This window comes from Pleurodeles waltl, chromosome 3_1, assembly GCF_031143425.1.
Source record: "Pleurodeles waltl isolate 20211129_DDA chromosome 3_1, aPleWal1.hap1.20221129, whole genome shotgun sequence".
Classification (NCBI taxonomy): Eukaryota; Metazoa; Chordata; class Amphibia; order Caudata; family Salamandridae; genus Pleurodeles; species Pleurodeles waltl.
Genome location: NC_090440.1, coordinates 1340766372 through 1340792188, shown reverse-complemented (window position 1 = coordinate 1340792188; position 25817 = coordinate 1340766372). Strand labels below are relative to the sequence as shown.

Sequence of the window (25817 nt, the reverse complement as noted above, 5' to 3'; positions counted from 1 at the left end):
ATACAGGAGATTTCAACTGGCACACGTCTCACTGCCGAGCGGCTCTGACCAACCCGTACCTCTCGCCAGATCAGGGTAGACAGAGCATGTCCAAAATATTACTGGGACTCCCATGTTGCAGTGGGTGGCTAGGTTGTTCCCCAGCCGTGAATTGGAAGACAGTGTTGGTTTCCCCCCACATGGGACATGACCCTGGTGCTCCGCTCATTCCACCCGCATCCAAAGCTGCATATGCCACAGCTGTCCCTGCTGCAGGTAGCATATCAATGCTACTGATGGACCCTTTTCCTCACCAGAACAACAAGACCATATGCGCTGGTCTTCTCGCTCTTGTGCGTGCCATGTGCCGCATTAAGCACAATACCACAGGAATTAGTACCCTGGCATGCTGCCAGGATACATATTCTGAGAGTTCTCTACAGTGATTGGGTACTGCTAACCATAGAAAAGCTCACAGCACATACACGCCTACCACCAGGGCAGTTCCTACTCTACACTTCCATAACCAGATCCTCAACAGCACGCTGAGGCAACATACAACAAGAACCAGACCTGCATCTGACGATACAATATCTGCACGTGATGGATGACAGCCGCCTCATGATAAGCTGGATGACAAGTTCCCTATGCACCCACACCGCCGCCTTCCGCACACTGCTGCTGCAACAATAGGATGCCAACCTGAGCAGACCACATACTTATCGGGAGAGGCAACATATCGTGGAGTACCTTAACCTTGATACCTCCCATTGGCCGCTTCCGCCTTATACAGTGCTACGTGCTTCATAGGGCTTACCTCACTGCAAAAAAATTCAATCGATATTTTCACCTCACTGATGCGGCTTGCCCACACAATAGAGGCAGACTTCTGTCACATGTTCTGAGGGTGCCAGTCACTCACTCAATATTTGCACATGATCACCACTCATTTAACCTGATGTACGAGGCACACAATACCACATAATTGGGGAACATGCCTTCTAGGCTAGCTGTGTCACACCAAGAAGAACAGGGTTCTCTAGGTCTGGGTCATTGGTCTGGCCACACTACTTGCGACGCGCCGGATTACGTGAAAATGGACTGCATCACCCCACCCCAAGGCCTAGGCACTCTTCATGACCACCTGGGCACAAGCCAAAAGCAGTAAAGCAGTGCCCTACACCAAGAGGACGCTAAGGGACAGCACAAAAAAAAAACCTTTAACAGCTAAGTGGGACACACTATTGGCGGAATTCTAGGATGTCAGACACGGATTCCACCCCCCACAATCACACCAGGGCATGAGGCACCAGTTAATCAACCCACATAGCTACCCGGGGTGCAGGATATGAAAAGCATCCCCGAAGCAGACTTGTTTTAATATAGTTAATAAGTTAAAAAGCTCTTAATTGTTACCATGTGTTCATGAATCCACATAAATAGTTATCTAGCATGAACACAAGTTATGTTGAAACATTAATCTGCAGGTGCCAAGGAATGAAATAGAACCCTATCCTAGTTGACTTGACTTTGTTATCACATGATAAATGTCATCAATATATCCAATTTTTGATGTTTGTGAATTGTCGCACAATGTATTGAATACACAAAAAGCACAATGAAGAAAGAGTTAAAAACAAAATTAAGTGCTTCTCCATTCACTGCGCCGCCTGTTCACTATTCCATCACTCCAGTTATATAAATAAGATAAATTGCCTGATATTCAGCTGAAGTAATTTTACAATGGTTTCCATGTGGGACAGTCTCTTGTACAAGCCATGACGTGGTACTATTTTTCTTCATGTAGCCATAACTGCAAGCAGCAAAATTCTTACAAGACACCACACCTCAAAGTAAAATGGAGATTGAGTAGCTGTTGGTCACAAAAACTCTCTATTAAATATAATAATGTAGCCTATAGAGTGCCACAATGTAAACCTCTGCTCGTACAATGTTCTCCTACACCTTCCTTCACATTCTCATTATCTCTTCTCCACAGACTTTCAACACACGACATGTATTTGCTGACTTTTTCCTAATCTGTCTGAAATCACCTTTAAAAAACACATCTGCAGGGTGGGGATGTCCATAGGCTGACAAACCTTAACTATCTATAACCAAACTGTTGCTATCCAACCAGGAATTACTGAACTATATTCAATTTGTCACCAGACCCATTCACACTGCTGGTTATACACTTTATGTAGCATTTCGCTCTCATAACCTCCTCACATTTTACTGAAAGTCATAAAGTCACCTGGCATAATCATGCCACAATTCATTTGAACTTCTTCTCCCATGCACAGTACTACCACAGTGCGTAAATATAAAGCCAAAACATGGAAAATGTGCTTTCCCACTATTGCAGTACAATTCCAAAAACGTGCTGACATTCGCCCTTGTCAATGCCATTCCAACGAAGACAACCACAGGCTCTATATTGGAAAGCTGGTTAATTCTCTCAAAGCAAACAGGTGTTATTTGAAAAAAACAATGGTAAAAGACAAATGGCCTACAGACAAACCAGTACTCCAATATTACCCCAAATTTATAAAGCCACAGTAAGAAATTTACCTTTTCTGCATGGGTCCCCAGTATTTTTCACCTTCTGCTGGACTCTTTTTTCCAGATTTAAAACTCTGTGTTCTTTATCCCTGCCAACCAGTAGCAAGTGCTTGTGCTCCGCCTTTAAAAATAGTTGAATTGGTATCTTCTCAATTGGTATACTTAATTTACACATAAGAACCTAGTATATGGTACACAATGTCCCCTAGGCCTGCAGGTTAAATGTGTTTAGGGGACTGTAGCACATTTTGTGCCATTCACTACAGTGACAGTGTAAAACAAGGCTTCAGGCCTACCAGTGTAGCCTGTGGGAGTTAATACACTACTACTCGACATGTCAAAATAAACCCTTTTGATAAGTGTAACCTTCCCTTTTAATATATTAGAAAAATCATCACTTTGTAGGCCTTGAAGCATGGATGGTATGTAAAAATAGGACATGTAGAAATTTAACATTAGCATGTCCATACAGTGACCCGCACCTAAAATCTAATATCCTAGCTGTCCTGTGTAGAAACCAAAGTACAGATTAAAAATCCTAATACTGTATCTGAGGGCCGAGACTAGATGGAAAAATAATGAAACAATATTGAAACTAATATTGTCAATAGTTATTAAAAAATCCAATACAATGGTGGTCAGATTTTTAGAGTTACCTTTTCCTTATTTGAAGTTCTTGAAGGCTAAATTGGCATTTGCTCTCCCACTTCTGCCAACCAGTAACGGGAACTGCAATAGACTTCAAAAAAGGTGTGAAGTGAAGTGGTTCACAGAAGCAAGCAATAGGCTGACCTAAATGGGGCTACAAACATCGTTTTTGACATTACAATGTCAAAACCTGCTTGACAGGTAAGCTGTGTAACATATAACACTGGTGGCACACTTAAAAGTAAGGGAAACAGGATGTCAAAACAATTCTTGTGTATCCACTGGCTGTTTGCTGACAACTCTACTTTTGTTCTACTAGACATTTTTTTTTCTGTGTTTATTGTGGATTCAGTGACTGTCACAAAATGCATTTAGTATTAGATGTGGAAGGTCACAATGATTATCCCAGTACATCCCCTCCCCCCCAAACACACACCCACCCACCTCTCAGAGCCCAGGGTTAGAGTGATAGATACTTTTGCCATCTAAAAAAATACCCTAAGTGGGTATGGTTGGCCCCTAGAACTTTTAACCTATTAGCTAGGGAGTGCCCATGACTCTTTTCCACCCATTCGGTCGTGCCAGGCATAAACGTGGCACCTCACTTCAGAACAACACTGGACCAGAGGAAGAACAGAAGAGGACTGGAGAAAAGCTTTGAAGGGCTTGGCATGCTCTCACTTGCAACTAGCACAAAGAAGCAGACTCAAAATGCCTGTCATCTGTTCATCTACAGGGATACAACAAACTACATGAGGCCTTTCCAGCAACTGCCCAGCAGATCTGTTGCAACTGGACCCTACTGCTGACCTCTGCATGACACCCTGTGAGTCTTAGTCCCTCCCCTGAGGTTCAATGACCTCGGGAGAGTTACTTAAGAGACTTACAGGGTTACTCCTGTGATGGATTGGCACTTCAAGTACTAAGGTAAAAAGGTAAAATCTTTTACCAGAACAAGCGTAGCTGGTGTATTCGGCCCGTGCTCCATCGTAGTCAGTGTCATATTGAGCATAGGTCTTGGTCTACGGCGACCACTGACTATCATTGGCACTTTATGCTTATTGCTGCTATTCCTACTTAAAAGTTTAAAAATGCAGGTCTGATTTTCTTAATGAATTTTGGTTATTAAATGTTACTCTATTTGTCTAATTCAGCTTGGGATTTTTTTGTTTTTCATTTTGACTTTATTGCTGTTTTGGTATTGCATAAATACTTTACACATCACCCAAGTTAAGCTTGTCTACAGCGTGCCATAGCTACCCAGGGGATGAGCTCAGGTTAATTTAGTAACTTTAAAGGTTCATCATGATATAGGTTGTGATTATTCCATGAGGTGGGTAGTCGCTCACCCCAAATTATAGTTCACTTTCTTACAAAAGGCTAAAAAATGTCATTAGTCACTGCACATTTATGAAGCTACTAGTAAAACTAAGGAACTCCAGTAAGCAACTGCTGAATTGCTGAATCCGGAATGCACACCTTATAAAATCATTAATTGACAAGAATCTTTTGCCCCCCTCTAGTAAGCATGGTAGTAAACTTTGTAAGACAAAGGACACCTTACATCTCAATCATTATTTTGACCTTCTAATCCACTGTACAACAGACTACTCTCCTTCAACCCTAACAGCAGATGAATGTGCCAACCTTTCAAAAGATGTGGTACATTTGGATAACCTGTAGAGCAATGTTCAACATAAACAGTCTGAACAGCTCAGCAGGTCCAGCCAGAGAAATCAAAAACCACTCTGTGGTATCAAGTTATTCCAGGATAACCTCAAAACTGCATAAATAAAACTCACTCAAGAAATCAGACACCAACCCAATGGTCCATTCCAATCACTGCCCAATTTACAACGAGCTGCTCCAGGGCAAACTGACAGAATAAATGAGATGTCTTAATAGAGGCATTACTTCTCCAAACACGATTCCTTCCTGCTCAGAGCAGAAAATGTGCACCAACTGCTGCATGGAACAACATCAGGACTTCAAATTCAAACGGTGTAGTGGAAATTCTGCTGCTCAGCCTATCCACAGCCTTTGATATGGTCTATCATCCTACACTGCTAGATGCTTGATGCTAGATAAATTCAAAAAACGCTGCATCACTGCACTGACTCTTTTCTCCCGGACACATTTTATACTCTCAATATCCTCCAGCATCACTTAACACCCCTTCCTCTTTGATATCCATCATAGCCTTCCATCAGAATCCACCTCCTACTTCAATCTCAACAGAGCGGACAACAGCAAAATTATGGCAATGAATGAACTCTTGTGACCTTGGTTTCTAGACCATCAGCCCATACCTTCTAGCTGCTGACCTTTGGATGCCAACAAATCAACCCAAGTATAATACATCAAAATCTAAGATACTAACCTGTGGAAAATAACCACATACTACATGCCCACCATTAGGTAGCAATATTTGGTCCACATTTTGTTACAAAATGTCATAACTCAATCACTCCACAGATCATGTAAATAACATTTCACCTGGATCCCCTTGATAAATAATGTACAAACCCTGGTGGTGTGGTTTCCAGACCAGTAAATTTAGCCAACACGGAAGGACATGACTAGACTGTAAAAATCAGTCTGTAGCTTCCAAGGGCTTATGTGCAAGCTCTGTACACTCTTGTCTTCTAGTATTGGGCTTTAAAACATTCAAACATGTTTTCCTACTAAGAAGGAGTGTACAAGGTAATCTGCTTCTCCCCCGCCGCTAAACGCACAATGCAGGAGGACACAGATTTCACATTAGATTGTTTTTCCACACAGATGATAGGTTTGTACTTGTAGCAACAAAGTTATGACCGTGTACTGGTTAACCTACTGAAATCACAACTATTCATGCGGGTTAACACTTGCAAGGAGGTGAGTAGGGCACATGTGAATCCACAGTCATACAAACCATTACAAGTAACATTTTCCTGACTGAAACAAAATTGTACCTATAGATCACAAGCGTTGCACAGACTTCAAAGTAGTATCCTTCCTCCAAACAGGGTGGCTTGCAGGAAACTACATTAGACATTCTGGATCATGCTTGCCCCTTTAATGCCTCATGGGTGAATATCTACAAAGTGTTTAGAGAACCCTTATTTCTAATTGCATATGGTAATCTTACAGATATGCGCTAACAAGGTGTTTTCCAGGAACACCATGGTGGAATATAATGTGCATTTGTCTCTGGAATAGCATATTTGAACACAGCTTGCCACCCGACCACGATGGGTCGTCTATGCTGATGTGCAAAAACAACAAAAAGCAGTTTTAGTTTCCTAATACAACAAGTATGGAGATTATAGGACACGAAAGCCCTACCGACACTTAGGGTGTGTAATGTTTTCCCCAACAGCGACTTAGACTGAGGGAAAAGAAAAAAAAAAATGTCTATAAATTCATTCAAATGAAAAGCTGATATAACTTTCTGCAGAACATTAGGCTCTGCGGCTTCATGTACCTGTACAAACTGGCCCTTGAACTGAGACCAAGTTAAAAATCCCAAGAAGTTAAATGAGGCACAGAATATACAGCTGCCATTCCACTGAGAGTCCCTCTCAAAAACGCAAGATAAAAAAAACAGAAAGAATTTATAGTTAACTCATGGAATGTTGAACATTTTTAGACCATTTGTGGAGAACAATTTTCAGTTTCATAATAAACAAGCATTAGTAAACAGTAATGGCACTGAGAATGCATACTCCAAAATATACAGGATTCATTCAAACTTACACTCATGATTTTAAGCTTTATTACATTCCTGGTGCAGTGAATATTAGAATGGATTGTTTTTCGAGGCTAATCAGAGAAATCTGAAAAAGTTGATGGCTACCTCTGACAAGATGTAGAACTGCCACATTCGTGAAATCAATTGGACATTTTAGTCAAATGGCTTCTGAAAAAACGGTGACTGAGGCAATGAAACAAGTCACAACTTTGAAGAAAGTAAAAATCTTTTCTAGTGAGTGTTGGCCCAGGGAAAACTAGAAACACTAAAAGTGCAATTTTATTTTTGGGAAGTCAAGAATGAGATTTCAGATGAAGTAGAGTTAGCTGTGAAAGGCAAAATGCTTCACTCCACACCTGCCATATACAACAAAAAAATAGTTTGAAAAAGAAAGGCAAGTGTTTTGATGGCCATACACAAACTATCAAATCTCTGATTGTGTTAAGGGTTGCTTGTAATTTCTTGATTCAGGTAAGTCTTTGAAGGAAACAAATGTCCCACAATACAAACCAAATTTATGGATTCACCACGGAAGAAAAGAACAAGGGATCTATTTGACCCTTACAACAGTAGGAGTTATGGTAGTAATATGGTATTTCACTTACTGATTATTTTTCTAAATAGAGTTTAAATGGCATACAAAACACTGATCCGGATGCTTTTCTGGAATTCTTATAGGAAATTCTCTTAACGTTACGACCATAAATACATTCGCACTTCACTTATATTCTCCCACCATGAATGGGTTGATTGAAAGTGTGCATTACATTCTTGGAAGTTAAAAAGAAATTAGCAAATTATTATGGTCTTATTACTGCACACTAACACAAGAGGGATCTCTCCCTTCAAACCTCTCTAAGAAAGGAAACTCTGGACCAATTTAAAATACTGAATGGTTGTTGGAAAAAACAGACCCTACATAAAATTCAAGAAAATGTATAAGAAAGCAAACCAAAACATATATCAGTCAAAAAACGAAGTCAAGAAAATGTGTGTTCTGTACAACGGCATGAAAATTACACACATTTTGAAATTGAGTGACTTTCTTCTTAGAAGGGGAGATATGGCATTAGTGTGTTGGCAATCCAGGATTCATATTTGTATTTGAAGTGGAAATTGCAATATATGAAAGGTTAACTACATTTACAGCTGCCTGGTGGCACTATTTCCTTCACATCATGCTAAAAATGTACTGGATTTTGAAACTTCTAGTTCCACCTTTTACATCCTAAGTAGTTTTGGTAAAAAGAAAAATTAAAAAAAGAAAAGAAAAAGAAAAAAGAAAAAAAGGACAATGTGGTGGTGTCCCGTCGCACAGGATCAGTTCAAAGCCCTGTATGATAATGTGAAAAAAGAAAAGGCAGAAATAAACGTCAATTTCTGTTAAAATTGTATAAAATGTCCTCTGACATTTTTCAACACACTTCCTGATTTGCTCAAATATTTCTCATAGGCACATTTTTGAAAGTATCAAAGAATACTGTTTTTTTTACTATTTTTTTTTTTTTAAGTTCCCTTCTACCTCACAATCTCACTTGAAATACTGTCTCACTTGCTATGTTTCATGCTGCATATACTTATTGTGGTAAATTAAAAAGATGTTGAGGTTTTGTCCATGTTCATGAGAGGATATCCACATACAACAAGATTATTTAACTTGGTTGCAGGATTTAAAATGTATAGAATTGGGAGAAAATGTGCTTGTCATTTTGGAAGGGGGGGGGGCGATTAATTACGTTTTCTTTGAAAGATGAAGGATTAACATTGCCCTAACAGGATAACGAAGCTTACATGCTGAACACATGTATCACACTCAGCAGTAGTATGAGAGCTCGCAGCATTGAACCAATAGTGTGAAGAGTGCAATAGAAAGATTTTCTCTGTGACACTCCTTAGATCATAAAATTAATTATATATTCAACTCCCCCACGCCCCTAAACGTCCCAAACGTATTTTTTATCATTTATATTTGGCCGTACAACTATTACAGACCCTGAACAATTATAGCCTCATTTGCTAAAAGTGCTTAAGCAACACTTAGGTTGAGTGTTAGGGACATAGATGCTGCCTTATCAAGAATGTCTTTTACTTCCAACTCAGCCAAGACAATCTGCCCTTCCTCATACAGGAGAGTACACCTTACCACATATTTACTGTTTTATTAAACAACAAGCTCCTCTGGATGTGGGTTTACAAAGCCACAAATACAACCACGATTTCTTCTTTATTTAGGAAGAAACTTTTGTTATCTTCTAACAAATGGGTTTACTGCATAAAGACTATCTAGGTTTTTTCGAATGATCTTGCATGAACTTTATTTCAACTGACAGCATTATGTAACTCCTCTACAGTCACAGTGAATCATTCATGAGAAAGCAAGAGTACAGAAACACAAAACATCTGAGTAGCCATATAGAGATTTGGAAAAAAAGAAATAATGTATTTCTACAATTGCAAATCTTATGTAAGAGATGATTTTTAAAACCAGAGAAGAAAAAACACAAAGGGGTAAGACAATAAGCTGAAAAATATAGTACAAGACATACAACTTCTTAATCTTGATATCCATACTTGCATTTCACCTGACCTTTAGTTTCCATGCTACAGTATGGTTAAATGCATCACTTTGAAAACAATGAGTACGACTCATCTTGCCATTCACTACTATGGGCTTTTCTTGCTTCAACACAATGCCTGCATATACAACCAAAGTTAGATTGAAGAGCTCGGACAAGCTTTCTTCCTGACCAAAATACCTAACTGTTGGAATCTCCTCAGTTCTAACACACTAGCTTCTAAAATATTAAAAGCCTTGCTCTTCCAATGCACATAACATGTTTCAATTAAACTGAAAAAAAAACATAGACTTGTCTGGGTGGCTGTCTAACGCAACAGGTTTACAGCACTTCTTCAAAGTTCACCCAACACTTCCATTATAGGTTTTACTACAATCATCACCGTTACCACAAGCTAGCAGAAAGGTACCCAATGTAAATCAGACAGTACTACAACACACTCTAGGATACAGAGAAATATACATAAGCTGAAATATGATACATATACACACACACATACACACCATAACTCTGCAAAGAACAGCTACAAACATTATTGGAGCCCACCCCCCCCTTCCAAACCTCATGGAGCATCAGCGACAACACAAATTATGATTTTCTCAAATTATCAAATTATCCAATGATCACCAAACCCAAAGTAGAATAAGTTTTTTTCCCTAACTCAAAGACTGAACACTAGGCAAATGAGTAAGAGCATGATGGGAGGAGGAGGTGGGGTGAAAGGAGAAGTATTGAGGGTGGTGCATTCAAAGCTTTGTGAGAGGTAGGTATACAAATTAAAAAAAACACGGATGTCAAAGACATTGTATCCCTGCAGTGTTAAAAATATGATAGTTGGTAGATAACAGTGAGGTATAAGCAAGGCCAACACATGTCTTGATTCAGGAGGTGGCGAATGGCTGTGGGAGGGGGCCAGGAAGAGAGCCTAGTGAAGGGTGTGGTAGGCCAGTCAGACATCAGTGGGCAGGACATAGTAACTGAATAGGGATGGGCAAACTAGTGGGTAGTGACAGTGAGGAAGAATATGCAGAATCTTCTTTGGTGGAGAGAAAGAGAAAAAGAGAAAAAGAGAAAAGAGAAAAGAGGAGAAAAGAGAAAAAGAGGAAAAAGAGAGAAAAGAGAAAAAGAGAAAAAGAGAAAAAAGAGAAAAAGAGAAAAAGAGAAAAAGAGAAAAGAGGAGAAAAAGAGAAAAAAGCTGCCAACAAATAAACACACACAGACAGGATGAAGAAAGCGTCTGACAGAGAAAACAGGTGAGGGCAGCTTCTGAGAGAGACGGGAGGGAGCAAGAAACAAAGTCAATGAGGGGTGAGAGCCATACCCCAAAAGTATTAAGGGGAGGTGGGGGTGGAGAGCCCCGCCTCGACATAAGGGGGGGACAAGGAACAGGGCAAACACTGACAGGGAGCCGAGAAAATTAGGGGTAGGGAGAAGGCAGCGGCTGACAGAGGGAGGAAGCGTCTAACAGATAGAAGGATAAGGCCAGGGTCTGAAAGGAGTTAGGGTGAGAACGGAACCTCCGACAAAGGAGGATGAGGGGAGCATTCATCAGAAGTGGTGAGTGGGAAGTAGAGTGGCATCTAACATGAGGGTATCATCCTAATCGAGGAGTGCAGTTTCCTAAAGAGGTGTCTGGGGAAGGTAGCATCCGACTAACGGTCAAGGAGAGGAAATGCAGCATCTGACAGAGAAGGAGGGGAAATGTCTTACAAAGAGGGGCAAGTGTGGAGGGCAGCATCCATCATGAGCTGAGGTAGAAGGGGGTGTTCAACAGAACTTAGAGGCGATGAGGGCAGCATGCAAAGAGAGTGTAGAGCACAGCATTAGACAGCATGAGTGAAGATAAAATTACATCATTTGACAGATGAAAGGGGAAGGGCCGTGTCAGAGAAAGAGAGGGGAGGGGAGGGCAGCACGCAAAATAGGTCGACTTGAAGCATCCACAGAGTCCCTCGTCAGCCAACATAAGGGGGAGTGGGGAGGTCAGTGGCCAATGAGAAGGGCAACCTCCAATGGAAGGGGAATAGCACCGGGTAGAAAGGGGTGGACAAGGAGCAGAAGGTTATGGAGAGGGGTATAAAGGAGCATTGGACAGAAGGTGAGGGAAGAATCAGAGCGGGAATGAGGAGGGAAACCAGCTTATGACGGTAGTGGGGGAGGTAGAGAAATAGACAGGGGCTGTGAGAGATGTCTAACCGATAGGGGTTGAAGGCAGAGCGTCTGAAAATGGAGAGCAGCACGACAGGAGGAGGGGGAGGGAGTTTCATCCAATGGGAGGAGGCAAACATCCAACAGAAGGGGGTGGGAATGAGCAGGAGGGAAAGGCAACGTCCAACAGAGGCGAGGGAGGAGGGGAGCACCCAACAGGGGGAGGGGGCAACAGCACCTTGTCTAAGTAGGGTGGAAGGCACTAACCGATGAGAGGTAAGGGACTGGGAAAGGTGGTGTCCAAAAGAAACAGGGGATGAGGGCAAAATAAGATGGGGTAGGTGGAGCACACATTCCAACAGGGAGAGAAGAAAAGGCTGGGGGGCATCATCCATCATAAAAAAGGGTATGGGGCAGAAGGCAGTGTCAAACAGACGGGGTGAGAGAAGTGTTAAATAGAGAGAGGGTGTGAGAGAGGAAAGCAGTGTCATAAAGAGCTGGGTTAGTGCAGCAGTCCAACAAGTAAAGGGGGCTATTGGCCAACAGAAGGAGAATACCCTGTGAGACGGGGACACCAAGAGGAAATGGACAGCCCCAATAGAAGGGGAGGAAAGCCACTAGACAATTTGGGGACAGGGAATACATGCTCATCAGAACTGGGGGTGGGGGGGCACCATCCATCAGAAGAGGAGGGGACAGGCGAGGACACCATCCCACAGAAGGGGGGGGGGGTGGGGGGGGGGGGGAGATAGCACCCCCCCTCCTTCTGTGTTCTGTGGTAGGGTGACACCATCCCACAGAAGGAGGGGGGGTAAGAAACGACCCCATCCAACAGAAGTGGGGGGGGGGGAGAAACGACCCCATCCAACAGAAGTGGGGGGGGGGGGGGGGGGGGAGAGAGAAACGACACCCTCCCACAGAAGGAGGGGGGGGTAGGAAAACGACCCCATCCAACAGAAGTGGGGGGGGGGAGAAACGACCCCATCCAACAGAAGTGGGGGGGGGGGGGGAGAGAGAAACGACACCCTCCCACAGAAGGAGGGGAGGGGGGGGGGGAAGACGACACCCTCCCACAGAAGGAGGGGAGGGGGTCGACACCCTCCCACAGAAGGAGGGGAAGGGGGAGGGGGAGGGCGACACCCTCCCACAGAAGGAGGGGAAGGGGGGTATGGGGGGGAACGACACCCTCCCACAGAAGGAGGGGAAGGGAAGAACACCCTCCCACAGAAGGAGTGGGAGGGGGGGGGGGGAACGACACCACCCTCCCACAGAAGGAGTGGAGGGGGGGGGGAACGACACCACCCTCCCACAGAAGGAGTGGAGGGGGGGGGGGGGGAACGACACCACCCTCCCACAGAAGGAGTGGAGGGGGGGGGGGAACAACACCCTCCCACAGAAGGAGTGGAGGGGGGGGGGGGAACAACACCCTCCCCCAGAAGGATGGAGGGGGGGGGGAACAACACCCCTCCCACAGAAGGAGTGGAGGGGGGGGGGAACACACCCTCCCACAGAAGGAGTGGAGGGGGGGGAAAAGACACCCTCCCACAGAAGGAGTGGAGGGGGGGGGGAACGACAACCTCCCACAGAAGGAGTGGAGGGGGGGGGAGGGAACGACATCCTCCCCACAGAATGAGCGGAGGGGGGGGGAACGACACCCTCCACAGAATGGTGGAGGGGGGGGGGGACGACACCCTCGCACAGAAGGAGTGGAGGGGGGGGAACGACACCCTCCCACAGAAGGAGGGGAGGGGAGGACAACACCCTCCCACAGAAGGAGGGGAGGGGAGGACAACACCCTCCCACAGAAGGAGGGGCGGGGGCGGACGACGACTCCCTCCCACAAAAGGAAGGGGGGGACGACACCCTCCCACAGAAGGAGGGAGGGGGGGGGACGACGACACCCCCTCCCACAGAAGGAGGGGAGAGGGGGGGGGGGGACGACGACGACACCCTCCCACAGAAGGAGGGGAGGGGACGACGACGACGACACCCCTCCCACAGAAGGAGGGGAGGGGGGGGGGAAAACGACACCCTCCCACAGAAGGAGTGGAGGGGGGGGAAACGACACCCTCGGGGGGGGGGGAACGACACCCTCCCACAGAAGGAGTGGAGGGGGGGGGGGGGAACAACACCCTCCCACAGAAGGAGTGGAGGGGGGGGGGAACGACACCCTCCCACAGAAGGAGTGGAGGGGGGGGGGGGGGGGGAACGACACCCTCCCACAGAAGGAGTGGAGGGGGGGGGGGAACGACACCCTCCCACAGAAGGAGTGGAGGGGGGGGGGAACGACACCCTCCCACAGAAGGAGTGGGGGGGGGGAACGACACCCTCCCACAGAAGGAGTGGAGGGGGGGGGGGGAACGACACCCTCCCACAGAAGGAGTGGAGGGGGGGGGGGGGAACGACACCCTCCCACAGAAGGAGTGGAGGGGGGGGGGGGGAACGACACCCCTCCCACAGAAGGAGTGGAGGGGGGGGGGGGGAACGACACCCTCCCACAGAAGGAGTGGAGGGGGGACGACACCCTCCCACAGAAGGAGGGGGCGGGGAGGACGACACCCTCCCACAGAAGAAGGGGAGGGGGCGGACGACGACTCCCTCCCACAAAAGGAAGGGGGGGACGACACCCTCCCACAGAAGGAGGGGAGGGGGGGGGGGGACGACGACACCCTCCCACAGAAGGAGGGGAGGGGGGGACGACGACGACACCCTCCCAAAGAGGGAGGGGAGGGGGGGACGACGACGACACCCTCCCACAGAAGGAGGGGAGGGGGGGGACGACGACGACACCCTCCACAGAAGGAGGGGAGGGGGGGGGGCGACGACGACACCCTCCCACAGAAGGAGGGGAGGGGGGGGGGACGACGACGACACCCTCCCACAGAAGGAGGGGGAGGGGGGGGACGACGACGACACCCTCCACAGAAAGGAGGGGAGGGGGGGGGACGACGACAACACCCTCCCACAGAAGGAGGGGAGGGGGGGGGACGACGACAACACCCTCCGACAGGAGGGGAGGGGGGGACGACGACGACACCCTCCCACAGAAGGAGAGGAGGGGAGGGGGGGGACGACGACGACACCCTCCCACAGAAGGAGGGGGGGGGACGACGACGACACCCTCCCACAGAAGGAGGGGGGGGGGGACGACACCCTCCCACAGAAGGAGTGGAGGGGGGGGGGAACGACACCCTCCCACAGAAGGAGTGGAGGGGGGGGGGGGAACGACACCCTCCCACAGAAGGAGTGGAGGGGGGGGGGGAACGACACCCTCCCACAGAAGGAGTGGAGGGGGGGGGGGGGAACGACACCCTCCCACAGAAGGAGTGGGGGGGGGGGGGAACGACACCCTCCCACAGAAGGAGTGGAGGGGGGGGGGAACGACACCCTCCCACAGAAGGAGTGGAGGGGGGGGGGACGACGACGACACCCTCCCACAGAAGGAGGGGAGGGGGGGGACGACGACGACACCCTCCCACAGATGGAGGGGAGGGGGGGGGGACGACGACGACACCCTCCCACAGAAGGAGTGGAGGGGGGGGGGGGGGGAACGACACCCTCCCACAGAAGGAGTGGAGGGGGGGGGGGGGAACGACACCCTCCCACAGAAGGAGTGGAGGGGGGGGGGGGGAACGACACCCTCCCACAGAAGGAGGGGGGGGGAACGACACCCTCCCACAGAAGGAGTGGAGGGGGGACGACACCCTCCCACAGAAGGAGGGGCGGGGAGGACGACACCCTCCCACAGAAGAAGGGGCGGGGGCGGACGACGACTCCCTCCCACAAAAGGAAGGGGGGGACGACACCCTCCCACAGAAGGAGGGGACGACGACGACACCCTCCCACAGAAGGAGGGGAGGGGGGGGACGACGACGACACCCTCCCACAGAAGGAGGGGAGGGGGGGACGACGACGACACCCTCCCACAGAAGGAGGGGAGGGGGGGGACGACGACGACACCCTCCCACAGAAGGAGGGGAGGGGGGGGACGACGACAACACCCTCCCACAGAAGGAGGGGAGGGGGGGGACGACGACGACACCCTCCCACAGAAGGAGAGGAGGGGAGGGGGGGGGACGACGACGACACCCTCCCACAGGAGGGGAGGGGGGGGACGACACCCTCCCACAGAAGGAGGGGGGGGGGACGACGACACCCTCCCACAGAAGGAGGGGGGGGGACGACGACACCCTCCCACAGAAGGAGGGGAGGGGGGGGGGGGGACACCCTCCCACAGAAGGAGGAGAGGGGGGGGCCGACGACACCCTCCCACAGAAGGAGGGGAGGGGGGGGGGGACGACGACACCCTCCCACAGAAGGAGGGGAGGGGGGGGGACGACGACACCCTCCCACAGAAGGAGGGGAGGGGGGACGACACCGACACCCTCCCACAGAAGGAGGGGAGGGGGGGACGACACCCTCCCACAGAAGGAGGGGAGGGGGGGACGACACCCTCCCACAGAAGGAAGGGGGGGACGACACCCTCCCACAGAAGGAAGGGGGGGACGACACCCTCCCACAGAAGGAAGGGGGGGACGACACCCTCCCACAGAAGGAAGGGGGGGACGACACCCTCCCACAGAAGGAAGGGGGGGACGACACCCTCCCACAGAAGGAAGGGGGGGACGACACCCTCCCACAGAAGGAAGGGGGGGACGACACCCTCCCACAGAAGGAGGGGAGGGGGGGACGACACCCTCCCACAGAAGGAGGGGAGGGGGGGCACCCTAGGGGGGCAAGGGGCACCACCCAGATAAGGGGGGCACCACCCAGATAAGGGGGGGGAAGGAACAGGGAGGACATTATCAGCTCAGCCTCTTCCTCCTGGCATGCACATTGATTAATGCCATCTAAGGTAGACTTGTACTTGCTGTTCAGCACTGTACATGCCCACTCTCGGATCTGCTCGCCCAAACAGCTTGAATGTCACACTGAAGAAGTATGGGATAAAGGAGTCAGGTGTCTTGAACTGTTAGTGATTACCTCAGTCAACCCACCACCTGACCTTGAAAGGCATGGCCCGCGCAGGATAAAATAGGACGTATCAGACAGTGTAAAGTGGTTTCTGTGGGTCACAGAAGGGTATCGTTCTTACCCAGCCATTGATGAAAGAAATATTTACCAATTTTAAGACACCTCGTAGGTAAAGAAAAAAACTGAAACTAGAAAAAAAAAATATGTCTTTTGCATTTGACAATATGTATTTTAAGTGCCAGATGGGTACGGCTGTTATGTTAGTAGTTTATGGCACATCAGTAATGTGAATTTCTGAAATATCTATCTGAAAATGTTCAAAGGTCAGAGGTAGCAAGAACATAAATAGATTTCATACATTTCCATCACCTGATCCGCCATGAGAAAGCAGTTTGGTAGAATTTTTCTGCAAACTGCAGCCGAGGTTTATGGTCTACTTTTGGTCAGAGCTGCTTTGATGTCTTTGCCCAAAAGGACAGTGGCTATCCTTGAGGAGAGATTTTGATTGTCAAAGTCTTGTTTCGCTCCATGATATGGTGGGGAGTGGAATGTTTAAGTAGAAAGTCTCTACAGCTTAATAGGCATGCACAAGCTGCGATACAGAAGTAATGTGTTATACTATCAAGAACTAAGATCCCAATATGCACTTCAGAAATGGCAAGGTTTCTTGTTTCTCATATGTCTTGGATATACTGCCTATCTGCTCTCACATCATTTAACACCACAACTATTTCTGGTATCGGCCTTTAAACTGATGCACTATATAATCACTAAACATGTTTTGATGGCCCAACTCACTGTGCAGGACACACTCATGATGTCATACATGCACCCTTACAACAACTTTACCTTAAGCTGGAGCAGCCACAACATTATCACTTTGAAGATCAACACACCCATCAATAAAAACACTTTGAAGACACCAACAACGAATGCTCGTTCAGACAACAGGAAAAAACTAGAAATCCACCAACACAACACCCACCTAAAAAAAAAAATTTAAAAAAAAAATTGCATACGGAAGAAGTACACAACTTCTACAACTGGATCTCCACTGTTCTGGACAATCAGATACCAACAAAAAAACACATCCAGGGTTGACCAGAAAAAAAAAAAAAAAACACCACATGGATCAATGATGACATCAAAAGAATATAAATACAACTCAACATACAACACAAATGGAGAAAATCAGGAGATGGAACCAACAAAAGCACACTACCCCACTATAACAGAGCCTACAAAAGAGCCATCAGAACCACACAAAAAAAAAAAATTTAAAAAAAATACTCCACACACATAAATTAAGCATAGTGTCCTGTTAAGAACTCCATAAAATTCTAACAAAATTCTGCAAACTAGAGTGCTAAAACACATAAAAATCATGACAATTAAAAAGATCGTAATTTACTTTAAGGAGAAATTAAATTTCAACATCACAACACAACCTATCCACCACAGAAAGAGACAATCATCCATTAATGCGTACTTTTCAATATCCTGTCTCAAAAAGATTTCATCAATATTATCATAGCAGCCAGACCATCAGGATCACTTTCAGACTCAGCACCATCAGAAATCATTAAAAGACATCCTTCTCTCAACCTGTGCGGTAGAGGAAGCCAGATGCCTACTCAACAGGGACATGTAACTAGGTTCATTTCCACCTGAGATGAAGACCTCCTACATTAGACCTCTTCACAAAAAGAAAAACCTTGACTCAGCAAACTACAGGCCCATATCAAATGGACCATTAACAAAAAAAACATGTTTACTTAACTCCAACTTTAGAGAACATTAAGGCTTACTTTCAGAGAAACAATCCGGATTCAGACTAGGCAGGGGCACAAAGTCGACCACATATCCATTTGAAATAATCTAAAACTCACAGTGGGCAAGAACAGAGTAGCTGTCTTGTTGCTTCTGGATCTATGAGCTGCATTTGACAATGTCCACCATGACACCCTCCAAAGACCCCACCATCTCAAATTTGTGAAAATGCTCTAAAACTGATTGCTTCTCATCTCACTGAGTGTAGTCTACCCACCACATGAACTCCTCACACAACACTCTGGCCTTCCTCGGGGGTCTATAATATCCCTTCTAATATTTGAAATCTATTTAACCCTTTTCAAATCAGATTAAATTATACATGCTCACCTGTTACACAAGAATGCAGAGGACATCCACATCATTTTTTTTAAAATAGATAGCCCCGAAGACCTCTTAAAAATTAATAACTTCATGACTGCCTCTGTGACACGCATGGATGATGAGTAATCCTCTAAATCCCAGTACCACGAAAACAGATGATATGAAAAAGTACCACCCTTTATTCATGGCCTAGGGAACTTTAAGCCCTCCAACAACATCAAAAGTTAGAACCTACAACTAATTGTGGATTCGGACCTATTCTTGATACCATATATGAACATCACAAAGAGTGCCTTGTACACCATGAAAACACTATGATGCATATTCCCATGCCTTGCATACCAAAAGAAACTGCAGGCCGCCCTCACACTCATAATCTCCAAGTTTGACTATGCCAACAGCTTATAACCTAGTGCACCCACATTCATAATACGCAAAACACAACCCATTCAAAATGCTGCTACAAGGCTTCTTCTCCACCTTCACCAAAGAGGACACATGACTCCAGTCTTTCACTCACTCCACTGGCTACATATACTAGAAGAGAAATGTACAATGCACTCTATATTGTCCACAGAGCCTCTAAAGAAAAAGGACTGATATCTCTACAAATTAAATTCAAGCAATACAAGCCAAATAGAACATTATGCTCCAGGCAACAACCACTTATCATAAAGAATCCGTAGGAGGCACTACTTTCTCAGTAGAAGCCACCAAACTCTTGAACTCACTACCATCCAACATTAGCACCCAGGAGCATATACACTTCTGAAGACAGTTGAAAACATGGCTATTTCCTAGATAACGAAACCACCCACATCCTGGCAATTGAGCCCAGAATAACTGAAGAGATCTATCACACATTGCTGGACAATTTAGAGGACTTTAATATAGTCCACCACTATAGGTTCCAAGTATCTATACAATATGACTGCTTCTTTACATCTCACAAAGACACTCATATGGGATGCAAATTAAAAATCCCCATCCCAATGGATCTCTCCACTTCTCTTTCCCTCCAACCATGCCACAAGGATACACAAAATCTCAGAATGGATAACCCAGTGCAGTAACCAGCTAAGCAGACTAGATCATAAAAAAAACCCATAAATGAACGAGCAGAGCTGTTCAAACCTACCAGTATACTGAAAACCATAAAACTGCCCATCTGTGTCTCGCACTTCATCATCCATCACTTCTACTCGCGGCATCCCATAACACGATAACCTTGCCTCACTGGTCAAAACGCACAACATCAAACAATTCCCACACAGGATCAAAACAAAGATAACATTCTCCAGCCACACACCCCCTACACAGTGTAGTGTGCTACCCATGTAGACAAGTGCTTAAGCGCCCTACTTAAAGAGTACTAAGCACAGTTCCCTCTAAGGTGCGCAGCTGGGCGGTTGTGCATTCTGTCAATATCCGCATAGGATGCCCGCCGAAGCGAGCATTACAAAGGATTGTTTTGCTGAGAAAAAGAAGCACCCTTTAAATGGTAAATGCATAGGTGAAAACTAAACGAAAAAGTAAGACTGTGAAAGCTACTGCTTAGGTGAGAGGTGATCTGTGTCCCACGTGAGAGGACTGGGCTTGGTATTTTTTAGGTCGAGCATAGCAGCACGCAAGCACTGCTTCTCTGACGTGCTAGTATGTATCTGGGCTTTTAACCACACCCATCACCATCACTCGTCATGGGCTTGCCTTTCAAAAATCCTTTATCATCATTGGTAAATGTTTTACGTTTGTTCGTCTTTGGGGCAGTTTTGTTATCGTCTTGGCTATCGACCCTGCTACGTGGATAATTGCACTTTTGCCGATAACTTTGACTGCGAGCAAACTTCTTTTCCCTTTTGTGTCTCTCCTTCATGTAGACACATGGCGGCTATGGTGCTTTGAATCAGCTCTCTTATGTCAACTGTTTTACTTTTTATTTTCAGTTTGTGTGGCAAGAAAAGTCCAGTTAGGAACTTACAAAGCTAATAGCTCTAGATCGAGCAAACGCGAGACCCACTGCATTGCAAATGCTTGTTTAATTTAACCTACTGAGAGGAATTTCTGCATAATTTCAGCGGTCTATCTGGCTTCAGGATTCCTAGTGCAAGTAAATGAAGTTTGCTAATGTGCTCTCATATTTTACTATAGTAACAGAAATTTCAGTTGTCAAATATATTCTCTAACACTAATGAGTGCCACAAAACTACATAAAATGTTTTGGAAATATGCTTTTTCTACATTACAGTGTATTTTACTATTTCCTGTCCAATCACTTTGTGAAGTGTACAAGTGTTTTCCTCTCTCTTCTTTGATGGAATACGTGAGAGAGTGTTTGTCTGAGAGAATTCAAGAGCACAATGGCTCTCAAGAATAGCATCAAACGTTTTTAACAGGTGGAGTAACAAGGTCACATGCGCATCTAATTGTCACACTTGAGATGACTGCATCTGGCACTCTACAAATAAATAAAGTACATAAAGGCTTTCTTTTGCCGCAGAGCAATAATGCTTCTAGATTTAGTGAGGGATCATGAAATATTGGATTATTTCAGAAGCTCCACCTGCCCAGCCAGAGCTTTTCCTAAAAGCAAAGGCTTTTGGGCAACGTAAATGGACTAATAATGTTGAATATTTAACTTTTACCCCATTTCCTTCGAAAGTAAAAAGGGGATGTTGCATCTCAATAACACTTGGAATAAGTATAACACTTAGTCACATTGTAATGCCTGTTAAGTTCCACTTACGAACACAGTTCATTGAAGTTTGCAAAGATATGCTGCACTGCCGCACACAAAGAGGGAACATTTGTAGTTAATGATATAGAAGAGACCTAAATGATGCAATACAATACAAATGTGTACTTCCCCAAACACCGCCCTGCAAGTAACAGGTTTATAGGATATTTTGAACTGAAGTCCACATGCCTAGTCAGTATCAGTCACGTCAGTTTACAAAAGGTGATTTCACAGTCCTACCTTCTTCCAGTGGGGTTATAACCTGACATCAGTTTCATGAAAAACGAACACTGTAACATGCTCTAACCGCAAGTTTCTACAGTGATGTCAAAGGCATCAAGTTCCAGTAGTTCTGAAATGTCAGGGTTGTGGCGTAATGTCATGGTTAGCCACCATGTTCCTGGAGCAGTGTTTTAGTCCAGCGTCTGGAAAAATAATCTGTCAAATTGCTTCCGCCCTGTCCATAATTTTCCCATGTTAATGTGACCTAAAGTGTACCAACTAACTGAGCCTCTACATGCTTTGAATACAGGCATGACTGAACATCCTTAAAGCAGAATCCACTGACTTCAGCAGCAAGCAAAGAGGTGTCATCACAATATTGCATGCCAGTCTTTGGTTCTGGGAGCTTTGTAATGAGTTTCGAGCTGTATCCTTCTGGACTGCCTTTGAAAATTACTTACATGCAAACCGCGCAAAGGACATATGAAGTCAAATATTTAGATGGGAGATGGTTTGCTCTATATCCATGATATATATTTCCTTAGGCAGCCCACTGGTGAGGAGAGTGAAGTGTAACAGGACTACTGGAATTTTGAGACTGTGCAGCGGCAGAGTTTCTAACATAGTCAAGGTTTTGACACATCTGCCATCATATATGCTATCTGCTACATTATCTGCAGGTTTTAACAAAAACAAAATGTGTATATAGCTCAATCGAATCAAAGTTACTAAAATTGTAGCAACCTGTCTCTCAGTAGCAGAAAGCCCATCACAAAGGTTGACTGATCATCTTTTAACCGCTTATTGCTGTATTTGAGTGTTTAACTGGTACTAATACGGTGAAATATTTAGTGTTAACGTGTAAAAATGACAAAATAATACTTCAAAAAAATGTGCTACATTGTTGCATAACTTGGCGCTCCCCAGTCACATAATTCCAGTGACCCTGAGTATACCCCAACCTTGGCCTTAAGTAAATGAATTTCCAGTAAATTTAGAATCTTAGGAGTGGAACAGACCACTAGTTACTTTTTGCTTTCTGGGCCCTCCAAACTAGTAACCTGATACAATGACCCTAGAAAAGATGGTGAACATGATACAGCTTTTCTACCCACAATCCCTATTTTGCATTGAGCTAAGACTGAGGATAGCATTTTGTCTTGCTGCAGTTCCATACAAGGGCTCCATTATGTTTCAGCACTTGTATTCTTGCAGGGAGACACACACACCTCTCATAGTGGACTCTCAGCTGAGAAGCTAAGGGGGGCAGGTGGTATCCCCCATAACAATGTCCTTTTTTGACTTCTGTGCCCCCGAATGTAGAATAGGCCAACCTGCTTTGACAATGACCAAAGTCCCAGCCCACCGCCACATGACCTAAGGAACTTGAAGTCCTCCAACATCAACAGTAGTCAGAACATATAAATAACAATGGGTGCAGACCTATCCTTGACACCATATGTTGACATCATCACAACTGCCTTCTGCACAATGAAAACACTAAGTTGCACACCAATATAAACTCCAAGCCCTCTTCACACTGGTAATTTCCAAGCTTGACTATGGCAACAGACAATACCTCGGCACAACTGCATTCATCATACCCTAAATACAACTCACATAAAATGCTGCTGCAAGGCTTCTTACCCACCTTCACCCAAAAGAACACGACTCCAGTGACAAACAGCACCTATCTCACTGATCCATCCGTCCAACTACACTGGAAAAAATAAAACACTCTGCCAGGAGAGGGAAACAGTGTACCGGTACCATATGCACTGGCCCTTCTCAACGTATGTTAAAGGAGACAGATAGGACACGTGTTGCAGATGAGGTTCATCTCTTATCTTTCTATCCACAGCCAGTGCCTGCAATCCTGAATATTTTAACATTAGAGTTGCAGTCCGGGAACGATTGAGGATGCTGGAGGAAGGATTTCCACTGCCTGTAGAACTATCTGCCTTATGTCTACCCGGAGTTGTTTTACGAAATCCTCCCAAGGAACGTCTACTCTGAAGGGCAGACTGGTAAAAACAAGTCTGGAAACCTCAGAAAGTCATCATTTTTTTGATTAACTTGTGAAAAAGTGTCACTGAAAGTCATGCAGATACCACACAATGGTACAATACAAACAGAGAAATAACACACGTGCATGTTTAAAACAGGGAAGTCATTCAAGGAAGCGGGAAGTGGGGGCTCACTGGGGTGGTGCCTGGGAAAATCACCCCATGGTCGAGATCTCGCATGCCCTCACGCCGTCTCCTCTAGTACCTCTCCCCAAACACGCAATTAGAATTTGGAGAATTGAGAGTGAGTGGAAGCAATCGAGACAACGACTGAGAAAAACCATTCATCGCTCGCGGCCCTTTATCTTTTAGGGGTTCGCCCCAGAAGCCCATTTGCAAGTATTCTGGTTTAATCACCTGTCATTCTCTCCACCACACCAAGAGAAGGTTTTGGTGGAAAGGGTCAGTGGCTGTGGAATTACCCTACTTGTAAAGGGGCGTATCCAGTTTAGGAGTCGGCGGTCTCATTTGCTCACTCAATAGCCTCGTTACAAAGCAACAGGCTGAGCTTAGTGGGGGCGTGGTTATCGGGGAGATAGGCGCATTGGAGTTTCCTTTGGAATTCTCCGCAGGGGGGCTGCCAAACCCTACCTCACCACTCAAGTTTGATGGCTTGGTTGTGGCTGCAAGAAGTCTTCGTAAGCGATGGGTGTCTTCATTGATGCACCATTAGGATTCTCGCAGTATGAGCACCCGAGTATAGCGTTTTTGGTGTGGGCTGCAAGGGAGCCCCGGGGATACCACAAAGGATTTTCTCTGGGTCCTCTCTGGTAAGTTTGCCTCCCTGTGATCAACTATCTCAAGCGCTCTTCTGCAGCGTCACCTCAGCAGACTGCGGTTTGGTGGGGGTATGATTGGCCCTAAGAGGTGAGAGCTCTGTGGATTCCAGTGCTTGTCTGGGGATCACTGAGGTCAAGATCTAAACTTAGAATCCCCCGTGAGGGATGGAAGGGATCTCAAACTGCAGCCGAGTGGTTTTCTGTGGTCCCGTTGAGGGAGGACTATAGAAGCCTGCGTCTCCTTGTAGGGGCTACTCTCGGGTGAACGCTGTCCAAGGTCTCACTTGCTACAATCTATTCCACCACCCTCGCTCCGCCCCCGCACATTGGGTTTGGCGGGGGTGTGGCTGTGAAAAGCTCCCGTGACTTAGTTGGGCTGCCCGAGGGATGTACTGTAGTTGGGGTGGTACTCGAATAGTTTGCCTAGAGGTTGGCAATCTCACCTGCTCCCCTGCAGCTCCCAGCGCCTCTCTCCAACGTCGCAGGTTGGCCCGAATGGCCGCCGACACCTGCAAGGCCGCGTCATAGCCGGGAGCTGCTCCTGGGGCCTGCAGCAAAGCCGCCACCCGGGTCCGGGGCCCCAACAATCGCCGCCCGGAACCGGGCCGCGCAGGAAACCGCCACCGAGAGCTGTGCGCCATCTGCGGCCGCATCCGAGGGACTGAGAAGCAACAACACACGGCGGGGCGGGAAGGCGCGCCCCGGACCCTGCATGTGAAAACTCGGCACAGGCTAGCCAATGGAAATTACTTCAGAATACAGATTGCGGGGGCGTAGAGAGCGCCGCCACGAAACCAGCATAACATACAACATTGCCTTTCTTAGCCAATCCATTGAATTCGCGTATTCAGAGTGCAGGAAGAAGGCAATGTAACCCCAGAACATGCATACATCAAACATGGTACGATCTAACAAATAGAAGAATTATAAAATGCAGAGTACGAGGCTAAGGCAAACCCAGCCTCGGAACCTGCGTGCCCAAATACAGAACAGAGTAGCCAATGTAGTCGGGTATATCATACAGGTAAGGGGCCAAGACGTATGTCGCCCCGCCACCAGCATGGAAAAACACCCTTCAGTCTAACCAATAGGAAACTCACCTACGGTCTTTGGACTAGGGCAAGCGCCGCCCTGAAGACTGCGCGGAAGAGGGTTATTGTAATTATGTTAGACCCCTGACCAGGGTCAGCCCCGAAAAGGTTGCAATATCGCACGGAATTCGTGCATGGGAAAGACTGG

The 25817-nt window shown here is 46.4% G+C and overlaps 1 protein-coding gene across 1 annotated transcript in view; it reads right to left on the bottom strand.

Annotated features, from left to right (window-relative positions):
- The window catches only part of KMT2A (lysine methyltransferase 2A), a 1244888-nt gene extending 1219517 nt beyond the window's left edge, over positions 1-25371 (bottom strand). The window contains exon 1 of the mRNA XM_069224744.1: positions 25022-25371. Within this exon, the coding sequence (XP_069080845.1) occupies positions 25022-25231 (210 nt within the window). The 5' untranslated portion in view covers positions 25232-25371. The remainder of the gene's footprint in view (positions 1-25021) is intronic.
- Between the last annotated feature and the right edge of the window lie 446 nt (positions 25372-25817).